The following is a 15165-nucleotide window of genomic DNA, read 5'->3' as shown; positions in this document are numbered from 1 at the left end:
AAAACACATGCACAGTCTCTCATGTCCTGTCCGTGTGCTGTTCAGGACGTACCGTCTCCGCCTGAGACCGTCCAACACACAGGCGCACACCGGGTGCTATTCAGGGAGCAGCCCTCCTCCCAGGGTTTCCCAACACACCGGTTTCACCAGGTCCAGGGGCTCAGCGAGTGCTCTTCAGGACATCCATCTCCACCTGAGACTGCCCAACACACGCCTCACCAGGTCCAAGGTCATAGCACGTGCTTCAGGGCTCCTCCCAACACTGACCCTCCAGGACCTTGCTCACTGACCCCTCCAGGGACACAGTCTCTCACTGACCCTGGTCAGTGCAACACAGACTCCTGTCTGTTATCTGTGTCGGCCACACAGGTTCTCGGATGCCTCTTCTCCTCAGAGGTATCCCACAAATATTAACACAGTCACTTTCTCTGACCTCGGTCAGTATTACTCACGGTTGTCAGACCGTCTGCTCTCCTGGCTCAGAATCGCCAGCACTGCCACACGTGCTTCTGGGAGTCGCTGCCCGCAGTCTGTCACCAATTGTAGGGATGTGACTCGCTCAGGTGCAGCGGGAGACAATCATGAGGCAGGTTCTTCCCAAAGTTCATGAGGTTTATTTGCTCCATAAACCATAAATCAGCGTATCACCAAAATAGCCTCTAGCTTAGGCACAAAAGATCATAAACGTCCGTGGCTTTAGACTCGGACCGAGAGTCTCAGCACATGCTGGGAGGTGTAGTCCTCCCCATATACAACTAATATACATAGGCCAGGGCAATGTCCCGAGCAGCGCTCTATCTGCAGCCGCAGACCCAGGAAGGCTTCTCCTTCCGTAGCACACAGGCCACTCTCTGTAGTGTCCCACCTGGACACATGGAAGTCTGTCCACACTCAGACAGACTCACTCTCACACTCTCACATGTGCCAAACACCTCAATTACATAGTCCTGTAACCACACCCACAGGTGATCACATGGCTATGACATCACTAAAGGTTGTATAGACACACACAGGCTTCCCTGACACAGTGTAACAGAAAAATCAGCAGTACCTCTGCTGATCAATACACCCTGGAGCCTGCATCCCAAGGCCACCCACCTTGAGACCCATAATGGTCATTTAGGACCCTGCTCCTGTTACCACACTGAATGTGCCTGTACTCCCGTCCTGGGACACCCACACAGCGCCCCCTAGCTGACATAGTGGTAACTACACCACACTACCCAATCACCTAATAGACTTTGCTCATGATAGCAGTATGGTGTCAGGAAGCTATGAGGATCAGCTGGGGTGCACAGTCTTCCAGAGAACTAAGCAAGACAACCAAGTAGCAATGTCAGTAGAGGATAAGTTGTTCTTAGAGGTAATGGACAAGGGACTCGTAAAAGATGAGACGAACAGCTGGGTCGCAACTCTTCCCTTCAGAACCCACAGACCACGTCTACCAAACAACAGAGATCAGGCATTCAAACGTTTCTCCTCTCTCAAAAATAATCTGCAGAAGAAACCAGAGATGAGAGATCACTTCTTCTCCTTCATGTCGAAGATATTTGAGAACTGCCATGCAGAACTAGCTCCCACTCTCAAAGACTCTGAAGAATGCTGGTTCCTACCCGTGTTTGGAGTATACCACCCTAAGAAACCGGGCCAGATTAGAGTGGTGTTTGACTCCAGTGCTAAGTTTGATGATGTCTCCCTGAATGATGTTCTACTGACAGTACCAGATCTCAATAACAAACTACTGGGAGTACTTATGCGCTTCCGTAAGGATTCCATTGCCTTCATCGCTGACATCCAGCAAATGTTCCATTGTTTCCTTGTGAGAGAGAGAGAGAGACAGGAACTTCCTAAGATTCTTCTGGTACAGAGACAATGATCCTACTAAAGAAGTCACAGAGTACCACATGAGAGTGCACATCTTTGGCAATAGCCCTTCTCCTGCAGTCGCCATCTATGGACTCAAAAGGTCAGCTCCAGAAGGAGAAACGAATATGGGTCAGATGTCAGACAATTCATAGAGAAAGACTTTTATGTTGATGACTGTCTGAAAGCCATGCCTTCAAATGAGACTGCCATCAGTCTTCTCAGGAGAGTACAGGAGATGCTTGCTTGCTCTAACCTCAGGCTTCACAAAATAGCCTCAAACAGCCAAGAACTCATGAAAGCATTCCCTTCACAAGACTTGTGTAACAGTCTCAGAGTCCTAGACCTGGGGTCAGACCCCACACCAATGCAACGCAGCCTAGGGCTTCTCTAGAATCTACAGTCGGACACTTTTACCTTTCAGGTCAGCCAGAAAGAAAAGCCTTTCACACACAGAGGTGTCCTGTCTACCATCAACAGCCTGTATGATCCCTTAGGTTTTGCAGCTCCTGTTATTATCCAAGGCAAAGCCATACTAAGAGACTTAACCAAGGAGTCTTCTGACTAGGACACACCTCTGCCACCTGATAAGAGAATCCAGTGGGAAGCATGGAAGAACTCTTTAGCAGCTCTCTCCAACCTGAATGTGCCAAGGCCATACACCCCTGTGCCATCTACAGAGATACAGAGCCAAAGACTATGTATTTGCAGATGCTTCTGTCAAAGCAATTGCTGCTGTTGCTTATCTCAAAACTGTGGACTCCAAATGTCAAAGCCACATTGGATTCGTCATGGGGAAAGCCAAACTTGCTTCACAACCAGAGCACACCATACCAAGGTTAGAACTTTGTGCTGCAGTCTTAGCCGTCGAGTTAGCAGAGTTCATCGGATCCGAGATGGATATCGACCTGACACAAGCCAAGCTCTACTCAGACAGCAAAGTAGTCCTAGGAAGCACAACATGGCTCTCAGGACCACAACCATTGTACACTGAGGAATGTTGTCCAGACACCTTTGAACTTGTGAGAGAGGACTCAGGTGCTGAAATCCACCCTCAGGTGTCTACTCTTTATACAAAGACTCCAGCTACTCTCCTAACCCAGAAAACAGGACTATCCAATGCCCCTCCAGGAGGAATCAATACCAGTGAAATGCTGTGTCTGTTACGCATAAGAAGAAGGACTCTGTATGATACAAAGGAAAGAAAATGTACCAAAAGTATTGTGCCTGCAACTGACATATTTAAGAAATTCAATTAAAGAAGTTATACAATTGATTCTGGTCTCACTGATTCATCGCGTATTTTCAAGGTCTCCAAATTATCAAACCATTGTGGACTGTATAGGTGTAGCCCACTATATTTTATACACCCATTCAGTGATACCGTAACTGTGTGCTTTGGGACTGCAAAGCAAACTTAGCCACGAACGATCTCTTAAGGGCCTTTTACACATAGCGATATTGCTAGCAATATCGCTAAAGCGTCACCGATTTTGTGACGCAGCAGCCATGGACGCGAGCAGAAGACGGTCACCCTCGCCGCGTCTGACAGGTGAGTAACGACCGCCAAGCATCGCTGCATTGCTGGTGAGATCTGCCTATTTGGCAGCTCACTAGCAACCATTTAGCGATGCACCAGCGATCCTGACCGGGTCATATTGTGGTCGGGATCACTGGTGCATCGCTAAATGTAACGGGGCCTTTACACAGCAAGCATGTTTTAATTTGTCCAAACGCATGGCAGCCATGATGTTTCTACCATTGTCATTTACTTGGTTGTCCGATTGTAAATGACGAGAAGCTATCCAGCGTGATATTTGATACAACATTCTGTCATGTTACTGTTGAGATCAGGTAGATGTCCATTGAGGAGGATGTAGAGGAGGTACATAAGCGTCATCTCTTGTGCCGGTGTCATCAGTAAACACAATGTCAATTTGCAGTTTTGCATCTTCGAAAATCAAATCACTGACTCAATGACCCATAACAGACATACACGTAAAGTCACTAGCATTAACTGGTGCTGTCGACAGTGCAATGGGATATGTAGGAGTTGAGATGACTAGAATCATGTTTTCTTGGCACTCACATGGCTAAGTGAAAACGCATTGGAGGAAAAGGAGGCAGAGGATTGAAAGTAGTAGATGAGGATTAGGATAGTGATGATGACTTGGCGCTACTTGAAAATGCAGCCTAGCTACCAGAAAAACAAGCACAAAGAGATGGGATAGGTGGACAGTCTGAACCTTCTCATATTGCTTGTCAGCTTGCTTTACCCACGTGAGCAGGTGATGTCACTTTGTGTGCTGATAGAGAGCCTTACTTCGCAGTCAATTTGTGCCATGATTTCCATGGTTTATTTTCCTGCTGCTGATCCTTCGCACACCTAAGATGACTGAATGTAGGATTAAATGCAACCAGAGTTTTCAGGCACTGTTGAGCGCACTCCACCAATAGCAGTTGCAGCTAACCTGCTCAAGAGCTGGCCATAGAAGAAACAGATCTGCTCCCACAAGATCTTTTGGTCAGATGTTAGCTCCACTCTTTATCACCAATACCAACACATACACTTCCTATGATGACATCCCCTCCCCGTCACCCCGATCTGGTGTCCAGGTGTGGTCTACTACACAATCATTATTATAATATTCATCCTTGACTCAGCTGACAGTTACCTCAGTGAGGGAAATGTCCAGAGCTCTATGCCCACCACTACCACCTGATTCGCACCTCTAGATTTACCTAGGGTCAGATTGCCACTACCAGCTCTGCTGCCCCTGCCAGTACCTCTACCACCACAGGTGACTAAGTCATCAACACGACTAAGTGTTAGAGTCACGTCCTCCATCTCCTCCAGCCCCATCTCATCTAATAAATCAACTACAAGAAATTGTTGCTGTGAAATATTTTCCTTAGTCCTTGGGGTTTATTAAGAGACCAATGGACAGAACAGATTGAGGTACTGTATAATTGACAGTTTGCAATGTTAAAGATGAACTGTTACGACAGAGGAGGAGGAGAACTGAGCAGAACACTGACTCAAACTGACAGTGTCACTGTCAGAGATAACATCTTCCTGCTGTGATGTGTGTTATGATTGAGTCACCGTAGGAGGAAAAAACAAAAATATAAGCTAAGTCCAGAAAACCTGAGACGTTGGTAACTAGCGGATTGCAGGCCCCTAATCCTATTCACCACAACTAGCAGTAGCTGTGGGGGGTTCCTACGGTGGTCCTAGACCCCTCGTGCACAGCCGGAAAGCTAAATAAGCCTAAAGGAAGAAAGGGGAAATCTAAACTGCCCCAGAGCAGACCCCAAAGCAATAGACAGCCCCCAACATGTATTGACGGTGAAAAACAGATGAAAACACAAACGCAGGCAGAAAGACAGACTGAGCAAACGATGGGGCCCAACTAACTAGATAGGAAAGGACAGAAAAGATGCTGGCTGTAATCTGCGAAAACCCTACAAAAAATGTCCAACCTTCTGATAAGGAAAAAGGCCCTGAAGTCGCTAGACTTCAAACTCTATATCAGCACTCAGGTATATTCTGAAAACAGAGCAAAGATATCAACTGATCAGAGACAAAAATGGAATTCAGCCAGTCCCGGCATGGGCTGGCTGAAAGCAAACCCTAAGTAAAGCAGACAAAATCTCATGGAACAATAGCAGGGTAAAAAACTTAGCTTTTAGCAGACAGGAACGAAACTGATGCAGAGCACAGAGCAAAGTGGATCACCAGCAATGAGAGTGGGTGTCGACTGCCTTATATCCACTCAGTGACCCCGGACGCCCAATCACACTCCACCTGTTCGGATGACAGGTTCCTCCCATCCACACCAACTTCACTACCTCCCTTCACCAGCAGAGGGAGCTCATCAGACATCACCAGTGAAGGGGAAAATGAACTCACAACAGTACCTCCCCCTTGAAGAGGGGTCACCGAACCCTCATCCACGCCACCAGGGCGATCAGGATGGGCCCGATGAAAAGCACGAACCAATCTTTCGGCATGAATATCGGATGCAGGGACCCAAGAATTATCCTCCTGGCCATAACCCTTCCACTTAACCAAATACTGGAGTCTCCGTCTAGCCAGACGAGAATCCAGTATCTTCTCAACCTCATATTCCACATTACCTTCCACCAATACAGGGTCAGGAGGTGCCACCACAGGAACTAATGGCTCAACAAACCTCTTCAACAGAGACTTATGAAACACGTTATGGATCTTGAATGTAACAGGAAGAGCCAATCGAAAAGAGACCGGATTAAGAATCTCCAAAATCTTGTAAGGTCCAATAAATCTAGGTTTAAACTTTGGAGAAGCCACCTTCATAGCGATATTTTTTGATGACAACCAAACCATATCACCCACCTTAAACTGGGGACCAATGGTCCTATGCCGGTTGGAAAACCGCTGGGCCTTTTCCTGGGAGAGAGACAACTTATCCACCACCTGGTCCCAGATCTGGTGCATTCTCTCCACCACAGTGTCAACGCTTGGGCAGGCAGAAGACTCCACCTGCCCTGAAGAAAACCGAGGATATAACCCAAAGTTACAAAAAAAAGGCGACATCAAAGTGACAGAACTAGCTCTATTATTTAAAGCAAATTCGGCCAAGGGCAAAAATGAAACCCAATCATCCTGATCAGCGGAAATAAAACATCTCAAATAAGACTCCAACGTCTGGTTTGTTCTCTCCGTCTGCCCATTGGTCTGAGGATGAAACGCAGAGGAGAAGGACAACTGAATACCCAGCTTGGAACAGAAAGTCCTCCAAAATCTAGAAACAAACTGAACTCCTCTGTCAGACACAATGTTCTCAGGAATCCCATGTAAGCGAACCACCTGTTGCAAAAACAAGGGCACCAACTCTGAGGAAGATGGCAACTTAGGGAGTGGTACAAGATGGACCATCTTAGAGAATCTATCACAAATTACCCAAATAACAGTCATTCTCTGAGAGACAGGCATATCAGAGATAAAATCCATTGAAATATGGGTCCATGGCCTCCTGGGCACCGGCAAAGGCATCAATAACCCACTAGAGCGAGAACAAGATTTAGACCGAGAGCAAGTCCCACAGGACTGCACAAAATTCCTGACATCACGAGACAAGGCGGGCCACCAAAAAGACCGACTCACCAAATCTCTAGTACCAAAAATACCTGGATGACCAGCCAATGCGGAGCAATGAACCTCAGACATTACTCTCTTCCTCCACTGGTCAGGAACATACAATTTTCCAATGGGACAACGCTCAGGTTTGTCCCCCTGAAACTCCTCCAGAGCACGCCTCAAATCGGGCGAGATGGCAGAAAGAACTACCCCCTCACCTAAGATGGTAGCAGGCTTGGTCACAATAGGAGAATCAGCAAAGAAACTCCTAGAGAGGGCGTCTGCCTTGACATTCTTAGTGCCCGGAAGAAAAGAGACTACAAAATCAAAACGTGTGAAAAACAAGGCCCACCTAGCCTGTCTAGGATTCAAGCGTTTGGCCGACTCAAGGTAAATCAAATTCTTGTGGTCAGTAAGGACCACGACTTGATGTCTGGCTCCCTCCAACCAATGTCACCACTCCTCGAATGTCCATTTCATGGCCAACAGTTCCCGATTCCCGAGGAATCCCGAGGGTATTTAGTCGATACGTTTTTTGCAAAAAATGTATACCACGCTGCTCCGCCTCGTCACGGTAACCCTTCACGGAGCAGTCCCTATCTAATGTATTTAAAACCTGAACATGTGAACAGTGTCTAAATGAACAGGATACAGACAGGCGCCTCCTAGTATGGGCTCGTGGTGTAAGACAGCTCATTTATGTGCATGTCACACAAGGGAGGGGTGGGGTCTCCCAAACCCTGCTAAGCAAGGAAAAAACGGATTAAAAACATATGTGACATGCACAAATGTGAACAAGTCAGTCCGACCGACTTGTTCACATTTGTGCATGTCACATATGTTTTTAATCCGTTTTTTCTTTGGCTGAAGAGCCAGCAGTCACCAAACGTATTCCACGAGTCTGAGCAAGACGCCGGGACCGATGTCTGTACCGAGCAGCAATCGCAGGGGCCAGACTTGACTGGAAGACCACAGCACCAAACCATGTCTGGGATCTATCCCATGCAGTGGGAGATTCCCGGCGCCTATCATTACCCCCCACCCTAACATCCCCCCCGGCGATGTTTGCCACGCTTGAAAGTAGCCACAAGCTGGGGAGTATGGATGTGCTCTTGCTCATCGGCCGAAGCTCTCCTTCACTCCAACTGCTCAGTGGTCCTTTTAGTACTAGTGAGACCACCCCGTTTGAAGATATGACCTTCTGACTGAAGATCAGATGGTACATGGATCTCACCCGGGGGTACCTGGGCCTTAAGACACAGACTCTCACAGAAACTGCCCCATTTCTGTATGCTACCTATTGCCCAATCAATCTGGGAAGAATGGAGGTGCAGCCAAGTCATCCCCAGAAGTACCTCATCAATACCCTCAGAGATAACAAGAAAAGAGACTATCTCTTGATATTTTGGAGACATAGTGAGAGTAAGAGGTATAGTCTGATGGGAAATCGTGGTTGGTAAAACGGACCCATTAGCTACCCAAATGGACATCGGCTTAGGAAGCATCACTAATGGAATTACGTGTCAATGGGCGAAGGTAGCAGACATGAAATTGCCCTCAGCCCTGGAGTCCACGCAAGCCTAAGCATTGAGAGTAGTCGACCCAACGTCAAAGAAACCCCAAAGGCCAATTTAGAAGACACATCAACTGGAACTAGTGAGCCTCTCCCTAAAGCAACTAGACGCTGTGACTCCCTTTGACGCTTGGGACATTTATTGGCAAAATGGCCAATTTGCCTGCAGGCAAAACAAGTTGGTTGTGCATGTACAGAGCGGATGATTCCGCTAGAGAGACATCCATGGGCTCTTCAGGGTCATCAACCTGAGTTGGAGCATTCAAGGGATTGGCGAAGTTCGGAGCCAACTGAATCCCAGATCTACTCTGAGCTCGCTCCAATCCCCACTCAGCATGTCGAAGATCTATGCGAGTGGACACGGATATTAATTCCTCCAGAGTAGTGGAAATCTCCCTAGTGGCCAAAGCATCCATGACATGATCTGCTAAACCCCTTTAAAAGAAAGGTCAGGACCTTATCAGGCCACTCCAACTCAGAAGCCAGAGTACGAAATTGGATGGCAAATTGACTTACCATGGACGAACCCTGAGTTAATGCCAGAAGTTGGAGTGCAGTATCATTGGTTACTTGTGGCCCCAAAAAGACCTCTTTCAGGGCACCCAAAAAACGAGAGGCGTTGAGAATCAGTTGGTCGTCTCACTCCCATAATGGCGTAGCCCGCTCCAACGCTCTGCCTGACAAAAGGGAAATCACAAATCCCACCTTGGTTCGCTCAGTTGGGAATCGTGCAGGTGAATTGAGCACTGATTCACGAAACCTCTGCAGACCTTGCTGTCCCTGGAAAATTTATCGGGCAGTGAAAAACATGGTACAGGTGCAAGAGGCACCACAGCAGAAACCATAGAGGCTGCTTTGCTAGCTGCCTGATCTGCCACTGCAGCAAAATCAACAGCTGAAGCCGCACGCTCAAGAGAGGACAACCTGCTCTCCAGCTGTTGGATGCACTGCTGGACTCGCTGCTCTTCCGCCATTTCTAGCCAGACCCTGGCACTAGTATACTGTTAGGGTTGGCAGATTGCACTAAATAAAATATAAATTAAAGTGTAATCACAACCCGGGGTCCACCGTGGAGATGTATAACTGCTGCTAGTGTGAACAATGGTGGAACGAAGCAGCGAGCGTTCCTCTAAATCAGTCTGCGTTAACTCCACACTGTATGAACAGAACGCAGAATACCCAGCTCTGTTAACTTCACAGAGAGGTGGTGCAGAAGGGTTGAGCTTGCTCTGTAACTGAACTGTGCTAACTGCACACATGAACGAGACAGATGCTAAGCCAAGCGGAGTAAATCATAAGAAGCTCAGACTTAGAAAGTAGACAAATATACATACACATGTGCAGACAGAGTGGTAGAGTATCCACTCACACACACCGAACCTGAATGATACTAGAGCACCCACGTGTGCTGCTGAGAGCCTTCTAACCCCAAGGATCCACCCCAAACACTCACGCCCAGCCAGCCGTGACATCGCCCGCGGGCCAATCCGGAGCTGCCACATCACCAGAGCAGCTAACATCCGACCACCAATGAGAAGACGCCACATCATGGACATGCTCAGTAAGTTGATCTCTGAACTTAGACTTCAGAGTGCAAGGCTGCACCTGCATATCGCTGATTACCATAGACTTGGCTGGAGGACCAGCAGTAACTAAACGTATACCACGACCCTGAGCAAGATGCTGGGACCAACATCTGTGCCGAGCAACAATCGCAGCGGCCGGACTTGATTGGGAGACCACAGAACCAGACCATGCCTGGGATCTATCCTGTGCAGCGGGAGAATCCCGGCGCCTAACAATAAGAAATTGCAAGGCATTCTAAAGCCAACAGCAGGCCATTGTATTGGTGTGGTGTGTTTGGATGTCCAATTTGAAAAGTAAAACAAGTGTGCAAGAAAACACAGTCATAGTTAAATATCTGGATTTTTTTGCCTTTTTTAAACAATTCCCTCTTTCCAAAAACAACTGAACCAGAAATGCTAGGTAGATGTCCGAAAAGCCAAATACGACATCAGGCAACAGTATTTGTGTAGCATGTACGAATGTCAAATTGGAATACTAAAACAGGAGTACTCCTTTAATTTTCATGTGTTTTCCCAAATTTACATTTTACATCAATGCTTTTATGAGTAGACGAGTACTAAACAGAGTGTGGGAATGTTCCTGTCTGAGTAGGGGAACAGAATGCAGAGCTGCTCAGACAGAGGAATACCTGTACTAACTGACATGAGTGTACAGATTCTTGATGAGCAGCAGTTGAAAGCAGCGTCTAAAGGATCAGGAACTGCACTGCAGCTTGGTTTTGAGGGACAAAAAAAATAATTAAGTACATTAGAAAAAAATCATAAGTTTGCAATGCCTGGAGGTTTATTAAATCTAAAGAAAAAAAGTTTTGGACTGGGAGACATGAAGAGGTACATACAAGCCCTATACATTTCTATGGAGCCATTTCTAATATAAAGGTACTGTAAAGTGACTGTAAAATGAACACCAGCAACCTTAATCCCGAATATGCTAAATACCAGAGTAGAACAATGGTCAGTACCAATGATAATGCATTACTTATAAGACCATGACATTATGGGCTGTAATCCCTGACACTTGTCACCATACACCAGTAATCCTACTTTCTACAAACAGGCCATTGATACGTGTTTATTGCACCTTGTAATCATCCTGAGCACATCATTTTAGGATCAAGATAACAAGGGTGTAATAGGCAGGGGGAGGTGTATCGGAGTCTGCTGGGGGCTCAGCATCCACCTATATAAATCTCAGCATCGTGGCCCTAAAGCACTGACGATTGCTCCCAAGTGAAGATGTATCTCGGCCTCTTGACCCTGGTCCTGCTCCACGCTGCTGCTGGACTTGTGAGTATATGGGCTCTTCCTTTCATCAGAAACTTTCTACAGCCACTCTGTACAATCATAAATTAAAGGGAACGTGACAGTAGATTCACGCTCCTCAAACCAAGGGCAGCATGAATCAGAATCTGGCTGCATTATGGCAATCATGTATGTTTTACTCAGAAACACTGTGGCGTTTCAGGGAAAACAAGATTTGAAAAGCTGGGCAAGGACTGTGTGTCTTGGATGACTAGTCCAAGAGACTGGTCCCCAATGTCTTCTCCACACGCCGCTCCCCATGACTGACATGTCACACACGCATTAGACAGGCCTGTCAATCAAGGGGAGTGGGGCGGAAGAATACACGGGGGACCAGCCTCTTGGATTTATCATCTGAGACACATGGAGCCTGATTGCATCATTTGTTATCATTTTTTCAGACAAACTCTTCAAAGAGGCATCAGTGATCCGTGAATTTTGGGCAAAATTAAAAATATTTTTTATTCTTTTCTTTAACTTTTTTTTAGAGCAAAAAGTCACTCATTATGTTTAATTGGTGCCAAAATATCTGGCGTCCGTAAAATCACTCCAGGAGTACTAACTAACAAATGTGACTTTTTAAAAAAGCATCAATTGCTGAATCAGCCGAAAAAATCTAAAAAAAAAACCCATATACAATGGTTAGCATACATGTATTAAGAAAGAAGTGAACACATGAAATAAAATAAAAAATATATTCTATATATATATATATAATAGACTTTAAGAAAGATAAAACTTAAAAGAAGAATAAAGCGCAAATGACAAAGCCAGAAAAATACCAAATATTTGACAAAAAAAGAGACGAAAGCAATAATCAATCGGGCTCATGGTTCACAAATGACTTTTTGAAGTATGTTTTCTATGAAATGCTGCAAAATTTCAGAATAAAGCATGCATGGCTGTCATACCGCAGCTGGTGCCTCATTCACTTTGCTCTTGGTTTGGGCAAAATGAATCAGATGACGGGTTCCATTTAACAATGGTCACCTAGGACTATAAAGATATATCTAAAATCAAACCACAAAGTAGACTGTTTTGGAATAAATGCAACTGAATTTTGAGCTGATCACCGTACTTCCTTTTTTGTTATAGCAGTCGGAGCTCGATTTTTCTGATATAGAGCTCTAAAATGGTTGTATTCTGACTACCTGTAGCCACTAGGGGGAGCCTAAGAGTTTTCTGCAGACTGTGCTCTGGGTATAAACAGTGTACAGTAAGCTCCCTCTAGTGGTGATTCCAGGAAACTGCAAATTCCAGGATGGAAGAGGTCTAGAAGAGTGAGCCAATACAAAAAAGAGGTCTTATATACAGTAGATGTTTGCCATGTGGTCGTATATCCTTGCCTTTGCACACCGCTGACTACACCTTACTTTGAACTACCAATTTTTGGTTATTAATCACACTGCTCAGTTCAGTCATAATGAATATCCACCAGTACAATTAACCCCCGACTTCATGCAGTGACAATAAGCATGACGTTAAATAGATTACCCAGTAAATAGATGTCAATGTTTAGCTATTTTGGGTTTCCTAAAGTGTGCTGACATACTCTGTACTGCTGTATATTGTAGCATGTTCATGTATGGTTAGATGGGAAATGTCCTTTTAGATACGTGGGGATGTGTCCTGAAAAATGTTCATTGCGCCCCAAAATTTACTCTTTTTGCGTCTTCGGTGGACTCTTTTTTTTATGTTCTTGGTCATGGAATATTAAAAATCCTGCATAGTCATAACACAATGTCACAAATCTGCTGTCAATCTTTGGTACTAATATTAGCTAAAAGCTAAACCTATAGCTCAGATGTCAAGGACCCTGGTTTTTATACTTCTCCACTAACTTATATGTCCAGACCATAAATGTGACAATGAGCACAGGCCGGCAGCCTCCGCAGAGGAGTGCACTGCATACTGATTGGTACAGCTATTACTGACTAGTTCCATATGCAGTTATCTCCCCCTAGTGGTAGCCATGGACGGCTACAATTCTACCATTAAAAGTGGTTTTCCCATAAACCTTAATCATCTACCCACCAGATAGAACATAATGCTGAGGGTCCAATTACTTGGGCCACCCTCAAATTACATCCTTTGTGTAAATAAAGCAGGTGTGTGTGTGTGTGTGTGTGTGTGTGTGTGTGTGTGTGTGTGTGTGTGTGTGTGTGTGTGTGTGTGTGTGTGTGTGTGTGTGTGTGTGTGTGTGTGTGTGTGTGTGTGCGCGCGCATGATCACCGCTCCATTCACTTCTATGGGAGTGACAAAACTAGCCATCACTTTTATAGAATAGCATGGAGCATAGCCGCACATGGGCGATCATGCATTTATCGCCAATTCTGTGGATAGACGACAAATAAAGTTAGTGGAAAAATCTCTTTAACCCCTTCCCGTCGCGGCCAATTAATTTCTGCGCTTTAGTTGTTTCCTTCCCTTCTTCCAAGAGACAAAACCATTTTCTTTTTTCCATCAAGAGTCATATAAGGCCTTGTATTTTCAAGGATGAAAATAAATTTCAAGTGGTGAAAATGTTTTTTTTTATTCCAACACTGTGTTTTGGGTTTCGTTTTTACAGTGTTTATCGTGCCTTGGCATCATCATTGCGGATAAGCCAAATTTACATTTTTTATTTAATCTAAGTGGTGATAAAAATCAGATCCATAACTTTTTTTACATTTCACCTCTAATGGAGGTGTTTGAGGAGCTTGTTTTTTGCATGATGAACTGCAGTTTTTATTGCTAATGTTTTGAGATACATAAGATGTTTTCGTTGCTTTTGTTGCATTTTTTGTGGTCATGCAACGATCGTCAATTCTAACACTTCTCTTTTTTTTTCATTTTGGAATTTAATGTATGGGTTAAATAACATTTTAAACATTAGACTTTTAAGATCAAGGCAATGCCAAATGTATTTATTCTTTAATTTCTCTATTTTAAATTGAAGAAAAGGATGATGATGATTTGAATCTTTATGTTTGTTTTTTAATTATTTTCAAAAACTGTTTTTCTGTTTTCTGGTGGGTTTTTAGTACCTGCGATCCTCTCTGATCATACTACAGTATATAGAGAACATAACATTCTCTTATGACGTCCTCTTGGGCTTCATAGGAAAGTTAAAGATAGTAGCAACGGGTGTCTTAAGTATGCCCATGGCTGACATAGCACTTTTCAGCACCCCGTGATTGTGTCGCAGGGGTTCTGATTGGAACTGTGCACGCGTGCACGAGCAACTTAACCATTTAAATTAAAGAGGTTGTCCACTACTTTATCATTGATGACCTATCCTTAAATAGGTCATTAATTTCTGATCAGTTGGGGTCCAAGACCTGGAACCCCCACCAATCAGCTGTTCTCGGTGTCGGAGGCGGCGGCCAAAACTACTCAATTGTGAGCTGCTCAGTGTTCTGATAGTGGCTGCGGCCGGGTACTGCACATCCACTTCCTATTCAAACCAACAGGAGGCAGACATGCAGTACCTTTCCACTTTCTGAAGACGGAGCATCTTTGCAATTGAGAAGTTCCGGCCAGCGGCTGCCAACATCGAGCACAGCTGATCCGGAGGGGTGCTGGATGTCGGACCCCGACTGATCAGACATTAATGACACATCCTAATGATAAAGTAGTGGACAACCACTTTAAGTATTCAGCAAGTAACATCAGTATCTCAATAGTTAATCAGCAGCAATCTCAGCCAGTTCATATCACTGCTGTTACAGGCAGATGCC

At 45.2% G+C, this 15165-nt stretch overlaps 1 protein-coding gene across 2 annotated transcripts in view; it reads left to right on the top strand.

Annotated features, from left to right (window-relative positions):
• LOC141051989 (olfactomedin-like) overlaps positions 1-15165 on the top strand; it is a 41521-nt gene that overhangs the window by 13187 nt on the left and 13169 nt on the right. Inside the window, exon 1 of one of the 2 annotated variants that reach the window (XM_073549150.1) lies at positions 11379-11431. The exons of the other annotated variant lie outside the window; for it this stretch is intronic. Within the exon in view, the coding sequence (XP_073405251.1) occupies positions 11381-11431 (51 nt within the window). The 5' untranslated portion in view covers positions 11379-11380. Of the gene's footprint in view, positions 1-11378; positions 11432-15165 lie in introns of those variants that run through there. 2 annotated transcript variants of the gene reach the window in all.

Source organism: Dendrobates tinctorius, unplaced genomic scaffold, assembly GCF_039654945.1.
Source record: "Dendrobates tinctorius isolate UK_male_01 unplaced genomic scaffold, ASM3965494v1 ptg000158l, whole genome shotgun sequence".
Classification (NCBI taxonomy): Eukaryota; Metazoa; Chordata; class Amphibia; order Anura; family Dendrobatidae; genus Dendrobates; species Dendrobates tinctorius.
The sequence above is the reverse complement of the archived record's forward strand: the minus strand, read 5'-3'. Positions and strand labels throughout refer to the sequence as shown.